The sequence below is a fragment of the Vidua chalybeata genome, chromosome 1 (assembly GCF_026979565.1).
Source record: "Vidua chalybeata isolate OUT-0048 chromosome 1, bVidCha1 merged haplotype, whole genome shotgun sequence".
Lineage (NCBI taxonomy): Eukaryota > Metazoa > Chordata > Aves > Passeriformes > Viduidae > Vidua > Vidua chalybeata.
The window spans coordinates 20,661,623-20,678,827 of NC_071530.1; the positions used below are offsets into that span (position 1 = coordinate 20,661,623).

At 38.4% G+C, this 17,205-nt stretch overlaps 1 protein-coding gene across 1 annotated transcript in view; it reads left to right on the forward strand.

The window, feature by feature from the left end:
- The window catches only part of CUBN (cubilin), a 142,348-nt gene that overhangs the window by 82,434 nt on the left and 42,709 nt on the right, over window positions 1-17,205 (forward strand). The window contains exons 34-48 of the mRNA XM_053963040.1: window positions 629-742; window positions 2,008-2,136; window positions 2,431-2,563; window positions 5,038-5,243; window positions 6,115-6,296; window positions 7,949-8,138; window positions 8,790-8,987; window positions 9,328-9,474; window positions 10,331-10,521; window positions 10,812-10,995; window positions 12,325-12,499; window positions 13,539-13,717; window positions 15,452-15,661; window positions 15,967-16,107; window positions 16,502-16,683. Of these exons, the coding sequence (XP_053819015.1) occupies window positions 629-742; window positions 2,008-2,136; window positions 2,431-2,563; window positions 5,038-5,243; window positions 6,115-6,296; window positions 7,949-8,138; window positions 8,790-8,987; window positions 9,328-9,474; window positions 10,331-10,521; window positions 10,812-10,995; window positions 12,325-12,499; window positions 13,539-13,717; window positions 15,452-15,661; window positions 15,967-16,107; window positions 16,502-16,683 (2,561 nt within the window). The remainder of the gene's footprint in view (window positions 1-628; window positions 743-2,007; window positions 2,137-2,430; window positions 2,564-5,037; window positions 5,244-6,114; window positions 6,297-7,948; window positions 8,139-8,789; window positions 8,988-9,327; window positions 9,475-10,330; window positions 10,522-10,811; window positions 10,996-12,324; window positions 12,500-13,538; window positions 13,718-15,451; window positions 15,662-15,966; window positions 16,108-16,501; window positions 16,684-17,205) is intronic.

Here is a 17,205-nt window from a genome sequence, read left to right on the forward strand (position 1 = left end):
AGACAAGTAAGAGTAGTAGGAGAGTCAAAAATACCCTGAATCAGAAATCCTCTTTTTCATTATATAGCCTGCAGTCCAAGAGTGTGGAAAATCCAATTCTGTACAAGTATAGCTGAGGGTAGTTAATGATCCTTTGACCAGTCCAATTGATGAATATGGAATGTTGCAATATGATGAAAGAAGCGGCTCTTTCTAAGCCTGGAGCAGGGCACATTTGTCCAGATCTATGGTATCGATTGCAAAGGGACAGCAGGTCATGGGTGTGTAGAAATAAAGTTTTGTTTCTGAAAGTCTGTAGATTTTCCATGTTTTATTTGCTATTTTTTTCCGTATATAATGAAGTTGTCCAGAAACAAGGAAACTGAGATCCATGTGTATCTGCTAAATCCTGTCCTTCTAATGTTGATTGAACTAGAAAGTACTGAAGAGATACAGTACAGGACCTTTGCACTAAAGATTAATGTACTTACATCAAATTTATTCAATATATAATGAAAAAAACTACTTTAGATAAGCTTTATGGGAACTAATTGACTTCAGGGGAAAAAAAGAACATTAGTTTACATGTAAATATTTCCCTGTGAAATCGCTAACTTCTTCCTCAATTTCTACTCTTTGCTCTTGCCAGTCAACCACGTCACACTTTCATTCACTGACTTTGATATTGAAAAAAATGGACAAAACTGTACAACGGATTTTGTGGAGATTTTGGATGGGAATAACTATGAGGCTCCTCTTCAAGGTATTGTACCTTTCCCTTGTGTATTTGATATATATAGAACTACACCCAAGGTAAGCAGGAGAACGTTTTCTTTTCATGGTCTCCAGCTCCATGGATTTTCTTTGATAACAGAATCTCCTTGGCCTCTCTGGCTAGAGGAAATTGAGAATGGAGAATAAGTCTTCAGTGTGAATGGCAGAGTTCTCCCAGGCTCTGACTATGCTCCTACTAACCTGCAGTTTGGTATTGACTCCAGCTGCCTTTTCCTTCCTCCTCAGCTGAACAATATAGGGAACCAAGCAATTCAGTTTAAACCAAATTTCCAGTTAACTGCACAAAAGCATAACATAGCTCACAATCACAGCAAATAAGCACAGTTCATGCTAAACACAGGTAAGGAAGATGAAGACTCTGGGAGTGGAAAATGGCTTTTTGTCAAGCCATGGAAAGCCTAATTCTTCTGCTCTTTCCTGAATTTTCGATAGCTTTCTTCTAACTTCTCTGGACTATACTATCCCCTTCAAGTTCTGGGAGCAGCCTGAAGTGGCAAAATTCAGAGCCCTAGCCACAGGATAGTCCCAACTCTCCTTGTATTCCTAGGGCTGCCTCTAATCCCTTTCTGGAAAATTCAGAATATCCCTGTCTTATTATGTTCTCCCTTACTCAGCTTTTGTACATGCTCCTTTGTCCGGAGTGGGGCCGCAGTCAGTTTAAATGGTTTGTAACTAGGAGCAGAATTACTATTTTTTATCTCCTATCCTTGGCTTTCACTTGCCAAAAGGACTTTTTAGTTCTTAAAGGGGACATTTAAGAAAGATGGTGAAAAACATTTTAGAAAGGCATCTTGAGATTGTCATGGTTTTAAGCTAAAAGAAAGTAGATTTCAACTAGATATAAAGAAAATGGTTTTTTACAACGAGGGTGGTGAAATACTGCAACAAGCTGTCTGGAGAATTGGTAGATGCCCTGGAAACATTCAAGGTCAGGCTGGATGAGATTCTGAGCTACCAGATCTAGTTGAAGATGTCCCTGCTCATTGCAGTGTGGTTGGACTAGATGACCTTTAAAGGTTCCTTCCAACCCAAAGTATTGCCAGAAGAGTTGAGTTTTGGGCAAGTGTCATGGAGTATTTCTTTTTTATGTAGATTGAATTGACAACTGCAATTGCAAGCAACAAACATTACTCCTGCTTGTTGTCAGGCATTAACTCCAAATATTAAATTAGCAGTAGTAATTACATGCTGAACACTTGTTTTTTTTTCTCTCTGTGTTCTGCTCTCTTTCAGGCCGTTACTGTGGCACTACTATGCCACATCCTATCACTTCTTTTGGTAACGCCTTGGTGGTGAATTTCATCTCCAACAACGATGTTACTGCCAGGGGCTTCCATGCCACCTATGCTGCATCATCATCATGTAAGTCCATGCAACAGGTGCTACTTCCTGATACCACTGACTTTTAAGAAAAAGTACAGATCCTTTACCTCTTTTTCTCTCTGTCATTCGATTTTTGAACCTCCCCTTTTGCCCTTCCTCCTTTTGGCCAAGGTCTCAGCAAGTACATCAACAAGCTAAAGAACAAAGAGACAAGGAGAAATGCTTTCTTGATTAGCAAGTGCTCTGTCTCTGTCAAGCTTTTTTGTTGGTTTGTTTTTTTTTTTTTGTTTATGCCATCCTTTCCAAGCCTCTGTTGTCTCTTTCTTGTTGCAGCCTGCGGGGGTACTTTCCACATGGACAGAGGAGCTTTCAACAGCCCTGGCTATCCCGAGCCATATCCGCTCAACAGCGAGTGTGTCTGGACAATCCTCAGCTCCCCTGGCAACCGGCTCCAGCTGTCCTTCATGTAAATGCATTGCCAGGGGTTATTATTCAGCCTTTAACAGACCTGAAGGAAGGATGCTCTGTGTTTGTTAGGAAATGTAATTAGCCAGTGATAAAACTGAAACATATTTTTAGAGTAACTTGGAAAGAGAACACAGCAGGGGTTAGTGGCAGCTTGCAATCAGTGTTTCCCTGTCTTAGTCATTGCTTCTATTAAGGCATATTCAGCATTATATAAATAGGTGGTTTATTATTTGAGCAGCATGAGATGGTGAAGAAGCCAGTTCTTACTCACTTATAAACAAGAAGAGGAAATTTAGCAGCACTCTGCCTTTTCTTTACAAAGGAAGTTCCTACAATGTAAAGATTCATTTTAGTGTTATGTAGCTAATTAATATAAAGGGCCTAGATATCCCACACATTGTAGAGATCTCTTAGCAACCCTCCAGTATCTGAAGGGGGCATACAGGGAAGATGGAGAGGGACTCTTCATCAAGAACTGTAGTGACAGGACAAGGGGCAATAGGTTCAAACTGAAAATGGACAGGTTTGGATTAGATGTTAGAAAGAAATTCTTTATGGTGGGAGTGATGAGGCACTGCAACAGGTTGCCCAGAGATGTTGTGGATACCCCAAACCTGGCAGTGTTCAAGGCCAGATTGGATGGGGCTCTGGGCAGTCTGGTCTAGCAGAAGGTGTCCCTGTCCATGGCAGGGCATTTGAAACTACTTGATCTTTAAGATCCCTTCCAACTCAAAACAGTCTATGATTCTATTCTGATATTCTAAAATTGATGTTAGACTCTTCAAAATTTCTCCAACAGTTAAAGCAGAGGAGCTACAACAGGAATCAGAATATGTGAAGGAATTTTTTTTCCCTTCAGTAAACTAACTTTCCTTTGAACACTTCTGACAGGAAAGTCATGTGGAGAATAATGTGGAGTCCTTTACCAGGGTTGTTAGGTCATTCTTTACCCATGAGGTAGATTTCTGAGCCTCACATTTCCGGGCATCAAACAGTGGCTGCTGCCAAGAAAGAGAGCACTGACCTTTAGCAAAGCTTACCAAGAATGAGCAGGAAAACTCTCTCTGAAACCTGCATTTGCAACTAATCAGGACAAAAGAAAAATTTTTCTGGTAACACACTGACTGCATAAGGCACAACTTGTTAGGCATGTGCTGATTCACTAATTCAATAAAAAGGACATTCTATTCCTCCACTACTCACTGAAGCAGAGAAAAAGCACTACAGCCTGAAAATATTTTCCAAAATGTTTTCCAAAAGTCTGAAAATATTTTTCAAAATGTTACAAAATAAGCAGTATTTTTTCAGAAACAACCCAAAATTCTAATGTGAAGCAGAAACTTTCAGTGGAACATACATTCACTTATATAAAGTGACACTGGGTAGATGTTAATTCTTTTTCTTCAGTTACACATAGCTGAAAGGCAAGCTGAAAATACTGGAAAGCATGGAGTAATTGTGTTAGAAAGCACTATTTTTTAAATTTAATTTAGTGTTGGGGGTTATAAAGTTTTGTTGGCATGAGGCATTAATTTTCTTCAGCTCAGTCTGAACTGAAATGTCTATCTTGCAATGTGAAGGCTAGCTTTAAACTGTTCTGAAATATATCCAGATGAGTGGTTGGAACCATTTCACAGCATGGTATGCTGAATACATATAGCTGTATTCAAATCTGCAAGGGAGAAGTTGTTGCCAGAGTATCAGAAAGCATGAATATTTAAGGCATTGGTTATTAGAGGCACTCTGGAATCTTTGCTATATATTCATGGCCTGCTTCTGAAAACCATGTTGGTTTGTATAAAAGCAATTCACTTAGAATAACAGATGATTTTTAGAATATATTTATCATTCAGCTTGGTGCAATCATTAAGAATTTATAATTTGATTTCTCATTCCTTTTCTAGGGTAAAAAGTAGTTTAGAAGAGTTGATAACAATCCTTGTTATTATTTTGCACGCCCAGATATGTAAAAGTCAGAGAGGCCAGAGAAACAGTAATATTTTGCAATTCTGGAGAAACTGCTAAGGGATTTCTGACCTCTGAGGTGTTAACTGCAACTAAATCCGCAATTGTTTTCTCACCACAGAGTGTGCTGAAATAATAGACATATGAAGGGGCTAAAATATTCTCTGCACCCAACACTCACTGGATTTACATTAAAAATCTGGGTTATATCTCAGGGGTTTCTGAGTTTCATGGTTGTTCTTGGAGAACCAAGAAATTTTAAACAGGTTTGAGAACTCTTTAAAATGTGTAACTCTGCACACTGAAGCTCTGTTACAAAATAAGGGGCTGGAAAGTGAGTGCCCTGTATTGGCGGCCTTGGCAGGTGCCGAGGGTTTTGTTGCTGCCTTTTCCTTAACTCTCACAGAAGGATACCATCTACAGTGAGATTAATGGCCTGGCAGGCCACACTCTGAAGTATGTGCCAGTCTTATGTGTGCTAATGCTCTTCTACTGCTATTGAAACAGAGCATTTCAGCTGGAGGCCAGTAATGGCTGCACCAAAGATTACCTAGAGATTCGTGAAGGGAGTGATACAGGCACGCTGACAGGACGGTTCTGTGGGAGCTCCTTCCCTTCAAATTATACATCAACTGTTGGACATATCCTGTGGGTCAAATTTGTCTCAGACAGTTCAGGCACGGATGTTGGCTTCAGGGCCACCTTCTCTCACTGTAAGTAGATGTCATTTGATTGTAAACTATTGTTCTTTCATAATACTTCTGAAATTATTCTAAAAAGTGATTGTTTGGCCCCCTAATGTCTATTTGGAAATATTTGCTGATGCCAAAAAGTCTGTAAATTCACTAAAAAATATTTCATAAAATATCTACTGAATGTAAAGGAATGCTCTTAAACATGCCAGAAGTATATCATATTTATTCGGCAATTGGAAAATTAAGAAAAAGGTATTTCTTTCCCAGCTTTCCATTTTGCTTTTTGGATGTGACAGTGTCCATCTTCTGGTTTGGATCTAGATGCCATCAATCAGGGAGTGGAATTAGAAAAAAGGAAATTATGCCAATTTATAGATCCAAAATTTCAAGGGACCACTGCCAACATCAGTCTGACTTGCTGCATGAACAGACTGCTGAAGCTAAACATACACAACAATTTTGATTATGCAAGCTAAACTTCTAATAATTTCACTTCTTTTGAGATTTAACTCATTTTCAAAATGAATTATCAATAGTTCAGACCTCAATGAGGTCAGAACCATTTTTCACCAGAATGTGCAAAGGCACTTAAAAAAAATTCTTTAATGCTTTTGGGTAAAAATGAACATAAAGTAGTCAGAGTCAGGGAGGAGTTTAGGTGTGCTGTCTTCCTTCTTCCCCTACATGTAGACCCATATGGCTCAAATGGGTAACACTACATCTCTCAAAACAAGAAAATAATTGGATGTGCATCTTAGAACTTCTGAGACATATCTTACAGCCTTACAGTACTATCTAGTCTGAAGTAAATTAAGTCAGATGGACCCCGCAGTGTTTCTTTTATTCTATGTGAATTAGAGGCATTAGCTGTCTCTTTCTTGTTTTTCAGTGTATGGAAATGACATTGTGGGAGACAGAGGGCAAATAGCTTCACCACAGTGGCCCAGAAGTTATCCTCACAATTCCGATTACCAGTGGCGGATAAGTGTTAATGCTTCCCAAGTTATCCATGGCCGTATCCTGCAGATGGATATTGAAAATCATCACAGGTGCCAGTATGACAACCTAAAGGTGATTTCATTCTGAGAAGTTATTTTATTTCCATCAGCTTTAGTAAAACAGATGAATAGAGAAACCTACATGATGAATGGGAAGCATTTCTGAGGGTCTGGTGTGGCTTTCTCTTTTTGCTGTGTTGTCCTTTCAATGATTATTATTTATAGGAAGAGTTACATACTGTTTGGCTCCCTAACAGATAATTCCAATCTGTAAGTTTGAAATTTACTGAAAATAAGTCCACAATGGTACAATCCAGAATATTACTATTCTAGAATTTCAGGTAAGTTACCAGACTGAAATTTGCTCCATGTCGGTTCAGTTAAAGACAACAATGATAGTAACATCTCAATGCTTCTAAAATAAAATTATTTTAAAATCCTCCAAGGAAAAATTCTTTACTTGCACCTTCTTTGCATCAGTAATTTGGCTGCTGGCAGTAGAAAGGCACCTCTTTCTTGCAGTTTGATTGTTTCTCTGTACCCCCCTGTAATACAGTCTAGCTAGGTTAAAAAAAAAGAATACTGGAATAGTTTGGAGTTGGAAGGGGCCTTTTACAGGTTATGTAGTCCAACCCCCAGCAATAAGCAGGGGCTTCTTCAATATACCACTCATAGTGCTAAGCAAAATGAACAATAGAGAATACAACTTCTTTCTGAACTTAGCTAGCAAAAACAAAGCTTACTTAAATAAGGTAAATCTCTTCTTGCTTTCTTTATTTAAAGCAGTTAATTCATCAATTATCCTTTTTTTATATATTACAAAGTTAATACCAGTTCAATATTTTTGGTTCATTATTAATTTACTGATATTCAAATGTAATACTAGTTCAAAAAGGAAATAAAAGTTTTTTCTTTCATCTCATGTCATATATTAACAGCATTTTTTTCTCCTAATTCAGTCTGCCTTTCTTTGTCCCTCTGAAAGCAAAATGGGTTTCTTAAACCAGCTAGACATTTAGGGAGTGTAAATCAACCTGACCTTTAACCTGACGCAAGGATCAGATCATTAATGTAATGTTAATGTTTATTTTATTATGTAATGTTAATGTTTACTTCAATAATTTAATAATTTTAATAATTTCTAGCTTTCTCTACTGGACATTTTTACTGTGTGGTAGATGAGAAGAAAAAAATAAGCTTGAAAGGTGGCAAAGAAGAAACATCTTGTAACCAGCCAAGATTTTGGGTTAACAATAGATACAATAAAAAAAAAATCTGCTTATTTATCTGATAGAACTCAAAATACATATGTTCCTCAGAGGGTGGAAAAAAGATAAAGAAAAAAAAGAAAAGTAATTCTTTTTCTTTCCTCTGTATATCATGGGGGATTTTTTTCCCATCAAGGATAAAAATTGTACTTTTGGACTTTTTTTTAAAGTGGGATATCATTCTATGTTCCTAAAGAGCAGCCCTGTGATAGGGAATGAGGTGAATTTGATGACTTCCATTCAGATCCTTCTTCTGTGAAATCTTCATTTTTTAACTGCATATAATGGAAAGGAAGATTTTGTTCCCTTTTTATAAGAGAGATTTCTCTCTAACTTGGATTTGTTGAGAGATCTCTCACTCATTTAAAGAGGGTAATTTTCTCCTTGGAAATTTGCAGAGTATGGGGCACATGAAAATCTGGGTCTGTGAGGAACAGCACTGTTCTTCTCTCTGCAGGTGTATGATGGACCCACAGTTCATTCTCGTCTTGTTGCAACATACTGTGGTGCAGACCCTGCTTCTTTTGCATCCTCTGGCAGTTCAATGACAATCCAGTTCCACTCAGATTCATCTGTGACTGGAAAAGGCTTTCTTTTGGAGTGGTATGCAGTGGATGCTTCTTCTGCTACACAGACCATTGCTAGAGGTGGGTTTTCAGTGAGTTCCACAGTTACAAGTGATACAGTCAGTGATACAGTCAGCTTTACTTAAAGAATTCCAAACAAACTTCCCCACTAGAGAAAGCCCAAGTTGTTAATGAGGGAAAGATTTCAGTGATATTTTAATGAAGCATTTTACTATCTTTTAAAAACAATTTCTAGAGACTGTTAGATATACTAATTTACAGTGTTCTAAAAATAAGCATGTTGCTAGAGGATATTTTTTCTTTACACAGGTATTTAATTAAATCTAAACTTTTGTAATGCTTTCATGGAAAATTATCCTTCTTGAAAAACCATTCTAAATCATTGGCCATTGTGATATGAAACAAGCACAATAGCTTATGCTAAACTGTGGTAGATGCTCTGAGGTATTTTGTTAGATATTCCTCAAGATAAAATAGGTCACAACATTGTTGCAGCAGCTGGCACAGGAACATCCTTATGGATGAGAATTTTCAAGTTTTATACTTCAATCCAAACTGAAGCTGAAGAATTCCTGCATTACTGTAACTACACACATCTTCACTGTGCCCTCATTGTGCTTTATTATAGGAGTGTCATCTTATATTACATGAGGGGTGTATTCAGTTTAAAAAGAGGGTGCTTTCTTTTTTTGGTCTTCTTGTCTATGACAGGTGCATGTGGAGGGTCTGTAACAACTGAAGAAACACCTTCATTCCTCTTCTCACCAAGCTGGCCAATGAATTACAGAAATCTTGAGGATTGTATGTGGCTTATCAGAGCTCCTGGATCCACTGTGGAATTCAATATCCTGGCACTAGACATAGAATCTCACAGCTCATGCAACTATGACAAACTTATTATCAAAGATGGTGAGAAGCCAATCTTGCCCTACCCTGACAGGGTGCAGTAGAGACCCAAGGTCCAAATACCTCAAATACCAATATTCTCATCTCCACTGAGCTTAAGCAATCTAGATAGCAATGGGAACATGCCCTAAAACAGTATTCTTCCTCTATTCTGAGACACTCTGCTAGTTAAAATAAAATTAGCAAAGTGTAGCAAAATATTTGGGGATCCATAAAAATCTTTCTAAATTTGTAAGGGGTTAAAGGTCTTGAAAAGAAGATTCCCAAAAGTGTGAGCCACAGTGACAGGCAGGCAGATGTGGACTGATTCAGTTTTAACACTAATGTGCTCTTTTCATCCCAGGAGACAGTAGTCTTTCCCCAGTACTGGCTACTCTGTGTGGACGAGAACCTCCTGGCCCAATAAGATCAACAGGAGATGCAATGTTGATCCACTTCATGTCGGATGCAAGTGTCACTGGAGCTGGGTTTAATGCCTCTTATCACAAAAGTAAGACTTGTTTCTCTTCTCCTCCAGATAAATGTCTGCCTTGCTGCTAGCAATGGGGTAAGAGACTCTGGCATTGTTAAGAGCTGTCTACAATTTAATTAATTACACACACATCTAATTATTCACCTCTCATGGATATGTGTTAATAAATTTCTGACTCTACAAAGGTAAAATTTGCTATTTTCCCAGCAATATAATGCAACAAAGCATGATTCAACCTGACCAGTCACTTCTCAGAAGGAAGAAAAGCATATGCCTAAGTTTATAACAGCTCAGCTGAAGGGTGAAAAAATGCTCAACTAAGAGAAAGATATAAATGACTCAAAGCAGAAAGAGAGCAGGAATCTGTATAAATTCTAGCAGGAATGTCAGCAATTCCCAGCAACAGTCCTCCCACATGAACTCAGGCATGATGACAGATTCCTGAATGGGCTGAGGCACCAAGAAAGTATTAGGGCAACAGTGACAACTGGGGAAATTTTTCTGATTGGCAGCTGGAGTAGATGGCAGTGTTTTGGTCCATGGCTAGAAGCAATGTCCTCAGACAGAGTAATGATAAACTTATGCTATGGGAGGTTCTTGACATTGCTGCCTGCTGATTCATCTTTTAAGTCTGAGAACAGTCTCACAGTCAGGAATTTTGGTGTGTCATCTTGAAATCTATAAGCTTGCGATTTGGGAGATCATTCATCATGTGCATTGCTGTATGCCCCTCAGCTCTTCATACACCCATTCCAAAATTTATTTTAACCCATCACATCTTTTAGGAGACAGGGTTTTACTCAAAATGAATAGGTGAATATTTGACACTTTTGGATTTTTTTCTTTGCTTCAACTTTTATCTTTTTTTTTTCAGGTTGTGGAGGCTATTTGCACACAAGCAGGGGTGTGATAACTTCCCCCAACTACCCTCAAGACTATTCTCCTAATCTAAATTGTTCCTGGCATGTAGTGGTAGCCACTGGATTTATCATTGCTGTTCATTTTGAACAGCCTTTCCAGATTAAGAGTGAGGATACTTCCTGCATCCTTGGAGATTACGTAGAGGTGAGGTTATTGGCTGGGTCACCAAATCCTCAAAGCTATTAAAGCTGCTGAATCTTACAGACTTCAATGTCAGTAGAGCAGCTCAAAATGTCATGGGGTGCAACCACCAAAAGAGAAATACCAAAGATGATATTTCTCTCTATCTCACTCTCTCTCTCTTTTATTAATTTGCATTAATTAATCACTAGTTTATTAATTTCCCCTGTGGCTGGAAGCATTAAGATGTTCTGTGCACAAAGTTCACATTCCAGGGCTCTTCACTTGAGTAACATTAGCAATTTCTGTTTTAGCTGAAGAATGGGTTAGATAATGCTGCCCCACCTTTGGTGTCTGCAAGGGGGAATGGACGTTTTTGTGGAAGCAGCCCCATCTCTACCATGTACACCACAGACAATCAGCTGTTTGTCCACTTCACTTCTGACAGTAGGAATGAGGGTCAAGGATTCAAACTGAAATATGAGGCTAAGAGTCTAGGTAAGTCTAGGGAACAAACTTAAATTCTGCAACTTATACTTAAATATAACTTGGAGTTTGTCCTCTTAAAGGATATTTTTGTTCCAAGTCCCAACCCTGGTAAAATCGGATGTCTGCAAAAATGTCCTGTACTGCATGACTTCTGATCTGACATGCAGATTTCTCCTTTATAAAAAGTATTGGGCTCAGGTCACAGAACCTGAAAATATTAAAGATAGATAAAAAGAAAAAAAAAAAAAAAAAAAGAGACCCTTTAGTAGGGAAGTAGCATCTACAGTTAGGAAGAGATGTTAAAAATTCATACAGGAAAAGAAAAAACTCCTGGAAACAAGAACTTTATTTTCAACATTTAGTACCCAGTGCAAACACTAGATGAAGTTAGGAACTTTTCAGGGTAATGTGTCTAGAAAGGTGGCAACATTTCTCACAAGTTTTACTCCCAACTGAGAAAATAACATTAATTGCCAAAGCTAACATCTTTGAAAGAATGAACAAAATAGAGACCCAGGTCCCAGGAGGAAATCACAAACTTGGCATTTGCAGTTATCCCACTGTGTTCATAACAGACATCACTTGGCACACCTGGAGATCTGTTAAACAGAATATCTAAACAGCTAAGGCAACCTGCCAAGCAGCTCTAATCTTTAAGTGCTTGATTTCTGCCTATTTTCCCTGCTGCCCCAAAGAATTAGCATTACTTCAGAGAATTCATGAGGGAATAGCTGAAGCTGTACAATAGCATTTCTACCACTTCAATTCAGGGAACTTGAGTAAAGCCCCGGGTTAAACCAGTATTGCTAGAATATAGCGGGGATTTGGGACAGAAAGGTTCTGGTCAAAATAAAGATATTTTTGTCAGGTAAAGGACCTGAACAAATCATCATGTTTGCTCTGACTGGCATTCCTCACACATTCATTATTATCTCAGATATTTCAGTTCTTGGAAAGTAAAAGTTGGGAATGATTCACAGAAATATTGATGGGTCTGACTTGTGGACTTTCTAGCTCTTGGGAATTGGCATAGGAACAAGGCAAGAAATATGTTTTTTGCTTGTTTTATAAGCAATCCAAGGAAGAAGTAATAGTAGTTCAATTCAGGACCCTGAACTTTTGGAAATGAGGATGACTAGGTAAGCAGGAGCAAAAGAGTATAGGATTCTATTGCATTAAAATGCTTTCCCACAGCAAGAAATGAAATGTGTTTGTTTTTTGATGTGACTATATGACATCAAAAGGAAACTGTGTTGGAATATAGTGATAAGTCATATTTTTGATGCCTCACCCATTTCCTTTTCATGTTGTTTTTATTGGTGATCTTTTCTTTCCCAGCCTGTGGAGGGAACATTTATATCAATGATTTCAACCCCAGTGGATATACATCTTCCCCCAACTACCCGAGCAACTACCCTCCACATGCTGACTGTGTCTGGACCATAACTGCTCCCAATGGACATGCAGTAGAGCTGCAATTTGAAGATCAGTTTTACATTGAACCTTCACCAAAGTATACATCCACACTGTTTTGCCTAATTTTATTCAGAGACTCCATTCTGATTTTTCATTCTCTGTCACTTTCTCTAATTCCTCCCAGAGAACAAATACTTCTATATTTAAAATCAAATGGGGTTAAGAAATTTTTGAGAGATCACTGAAGCTGTTGGGTCACTGGTTTACATTCCTAGGACATTGCAATGCATAACAGAAATTAGTATGCCAGATAAAGTGGAAACATCCATGATAGAAAGGTGCTTTCTGTAAAATCTGTGCCCCATAGTCCTTTCATTTTCAGGTTGTCAGTAATTTGGACTCTCGAGTGCTTTTAAAGCCAATGGATTACTACCATGACACTTTGCCTCCCTCCTCCATTGCCTTGCAGCTGGTTTGCAATGGGTCTACACGTTTTGCACTCCCTGCCTGGACCATAAAACAAGGTTATTTTCCAGCTGATGTAGCTTCATTGATAGGGGCTGTAAGGCAAAGGTGAGCCTGTGAAACTATGTCCAGGAAAAATAGTGGAGGATGAAGAATCCCAAATGTGCCCTTTCTGGCTTCTAAGACACTGCACCATTCTCAAGGCAAAGCTTATAGTTGAGATATTTTGGGTCATTGTATGCCCAACTAATTAGACCCCAGAATTGAATTTTTATTCCCTTAATCTCTCTTCTTGTTGTCCCTTAATTCAACACTTCTCAGTGAGACTAATAGGGAATATCTGCTGAATCTGAATCCTGCCAAAAAAATGCACTTAAGATGATCACAACTACTTTGCCAGTGCCGTTCATATCCCTACCCAGAATTTGCTCTGGTCAGATCTGATCTGATCATAGACTGAGTTTTAGATGAATCTTTCTCAATGTTTCTAGCACTTCTTTTGATTCAATTATTACATAACTGCAATGGATTATGATCTTGTTGATTCTGTCCTGTTCACACTGCATGGAAACCAATCTAATTCACTACAGCTTCATGGCTTTGAGCACGTACTGGAGTGATTTTGAACCACTACTGCCATACACTGAAACGAAAATTGTCTTCCCTTCCAGCTGCACTTCCAGTTACCTAGAGCTGCGCAGCGGCGCTGACTCCAGTGCCCCCCTCATTGCCAAGCTCTGTGGAGGTTTGATGCCAGGCTCACAGAGATCCTCAGGAGCTGTCATGTACCTGAGGTTCAGGTCTGACAACAGTGCCACACACGTGGGATTCAATGCTAAGTACTCCATTGGTAATGCTTGCATTTATCAGTTTCTATTGTTTTAAAGAAGACTTTGGTTTCAAGCATTAGACTTTTGTAATAGGGCTTAAATCAGACCTGTGGGATGGGCTGACAGGAACATACATCTTTCAGTTACTGTTAGAGCTAAGGCATCAGAATATCAGCATGTTCTGCACATAGCAAGAGCTGAAAATCAGGGAAATATGAATAGGAACAAGCTCATAGACCAGCAGTAGCAGAAACAGACACTGGATAACCTCTTGTCAAAGCCAGTTGTCAAAGGAGCAGTAGACAAAAGGTCATTGTGGATAATGATATGTAACATGGTTTGATTTTCAGCCTGCAAACTTAGTGTCACTTTCATGAGCAGGGTTCTGAAGGGGAATGTGAAGATCAGCTGAATTGGCAGTAGAAGAACAAATTAGGAGCTTCTTCATGTAAATGTAAATCCATCTATAATCAAGCTACTAGATAAATAGGGGCAGCATAATAATGGAATGGAAAAGGAATGAGCTATGAAAACCATTATTTGTCATCTGGGAAAGAAATACTTTAGTTACTTGTTCTCAAGCTGCAAAAACAGGGTTAGAAAGCAATAGAAAAAAATTAAAATTCAAGAAAAAATAGTCCTTGAGCAGATTCAGAATTATGATACTTTTTTGGGTTTGATAATGTTAATAATCTTCAAAGAATAACAGCCATTATGTTATATCACTTAAATAGGAAAGTTTAGGACTGTTAATTTCTCAAAGGCAAAGTAGTGAACTATATTGTTTTATACAGAATTTTGTTCATTGCATTAGATCTGAAACACTAAAGCCAAAATAGAGTGCTATCATATTTCTGAATGTGAAAACTGAAGAAGCTTGCATATATACATATATTTATTAGTATATGAAGCCATAATTTGCATTTAACTGTAACAGATTTACAGTATCTTAGCTGAATGCCAGTCATCCTGAAACAAAGCACTTAATGATTCATGGAACTGACAGTATGAACACGACTCTTACTGCCATGAAAAGATTGTAACTAACAGACACAGAATCCACCACAAGGATAATCAAGGTCCAGCTCCTGGACCTACACATGACTACCCCAAGAATCACACCATGTGCCTGTAAGCACATATTTGCCATATGCCTTACTATTACAAACTTATGTTTGCAGGTACTGCAGAGAAATTAGTGTTTAGAGAGAGACAATTAAAAATTAATAGCTGTTTTACACTCTGTGCAGTGATTACTCACTGAGGCATCACAAGGACTGAATGGAAGGGATGAAAGGAAAAGGAATCTGAACCACAACTGTTGACCCAAACCAGAAGTAAACTTTTGTCTTTCATAAAGAACTGAGATCCACACTTAGCAAATTTCATTTCTTTTTAATTTACCTGTTACCATCTTTGCAAGGTTTTCTGGTAAATATGGACATAGATAGATATTAGATTGGAAACTGTGAGTTTATTCAAATGGTAAGAGATATGAAAGAGAGGAAGGGATATTTGCAATGGCAGGGTGTGTGTGGGTGTGGGGGAGGGTGTGAAAAAATAAAATAAAACAGCAGCCAAGACTGATTGAATTAGATTGAGAACATGGAAGATTTTTAATTGGAAGCCAATTCCTGTCTTATTACCACAGTTAGAGAACAAGTCAGTTGTACCTTACCTATAAGTCTTGTTTAGGAGAAAGATCATCTCTCTGAGGTTCTTTTGTCAACCAAATAATATTCTTCCTTTTGCAGCTCCCTGTGGTGGGACAGTGATAGGACAAACTGGTATCATCAAAAGCACGGGGTATCCTGACCTTCATTATCAAGACAATCTGCTGTGTGAATGGTTTCTGCAGGGTCCCAGGGGCCACTATCTTACCATCAGACTAGAAGGCCTAGATATTCAAAACTCTTCCGAGTGCACAAATGACTTCGTGGAGATCCGAGAATACAACTCTTCTGGTCTGAGAATTATTTCAGTGTTTGTCTTCCCCTCCCTAGTACTACTAGGAAACCTCACCAGAGGATCCCGAAAGCATTTCCCTTTGGCTATAAAGTGAGGTTTTTCAATGTGCAGTATTTGCTGTGTCTGCCTTTCTTGCTGATGCAAAGTAAGGCAAACAGAACCCTTCTATTTGCCAGCAATAACTCAATTCCACTAGTTTACTCCTGCCTGTCCAGTTAAATTGGAAAGTGACCCTTCAATAGAAATAGAAATAATATATTGATATAAATTTCTCTTTCTCTATTTTCTCTCTTTTTTGCAGGAAATTTGTTGGGCAGGTACTGTGGTAATACTCTCCCTGATGCTGTGGACACCTCTGACAGTTTTGCTTATGTCAAGTTTGTCACTGATGGATCAGTCAATGCCCAGGGATTCAGACTGCGCTTTGATTCCAGTACTGAAGGTTGGATTTCTAGAGTTGAAATATACTCTCAGGAAGCAACTTACACCACAGACCATAGTCAGAAATGTCTCAGTCTTGCCACAATGAGAGGCTTGTATCATATGGCATGAAAGCCTGTGGGTCACCCAGGCTTCTGAAGCCTGGGATGAGGTCTTCAGAGAAGAAAATATTAACAATCAGACTAAAAGGAGTTGCTATGGTCAGTTAATACTCAGCTGCTTTTGTGACTGAGTGATAAAGACTGGCAGGAGCTTGCTGTTTAGACAAGCATGGTAGGGGGATCAGATCAACCTCTCAGGATCTCTTTTGCTCACAATGTTGTTTTTTTTTTTTTCCTGCAACTCTATAAGCAATGCTTTATTCTGAGATGTGTTCCAATATTTGGATATTTCAGAATGTGGTGGAGATCTTACTGCACCCGTTGGGACATTTACTTCACCCAACTATCCCAACCTATACCCACATAACCGAGTGTGTGAGTGGAGGATCACAGTGGAAGAAGGCCGACGTGTGACCCTAACCTTTAATGACATGAAAACTGAAGAGCACTGGAGCTGCTCATCAGATTATGTGGCTGTGAGTATTGGGTGTAGAGTCAGAAACTGCTCTTCCTAATCCCTTTATGGACAATTAATGGACAATAAAGCTGAAAAGTCACTCATGGGTCTATATATGGTTTTTAGACAAATCGTAATTTAATCTGGGGAAAGCAGATAAATGAGAGACATTTATCTCTGTAGAGCATCTAAACTCATCTCCTTGTTTTGGAGTATGGAAATTTTGAAATTGTGGCCCAGGCAGAGTAGAAGGCTTAAAGGAATCACTGAAGTTGTCTTTTTACCAATTATCAATTTATGAAAAAAATTCTTGGGTTTTTGAAAGCTTTCAATGTCTCTTTTCTGTGCAAACAAAATCCATCAGTCATTTCCAGTTTTTATTGACTTAGGAAGTATCTACTGCTGTTGTTACTTTTTACTGTCCATTAAAAAAAAAAAAAAAAAAGTAGAAAAAGACAGAGATTACAGCAAATGGCTACTCTGAACTAAAGATAGAGAAACCCCAGGAAACTTTACTTGTATATCACTCTCCATCTTGAAA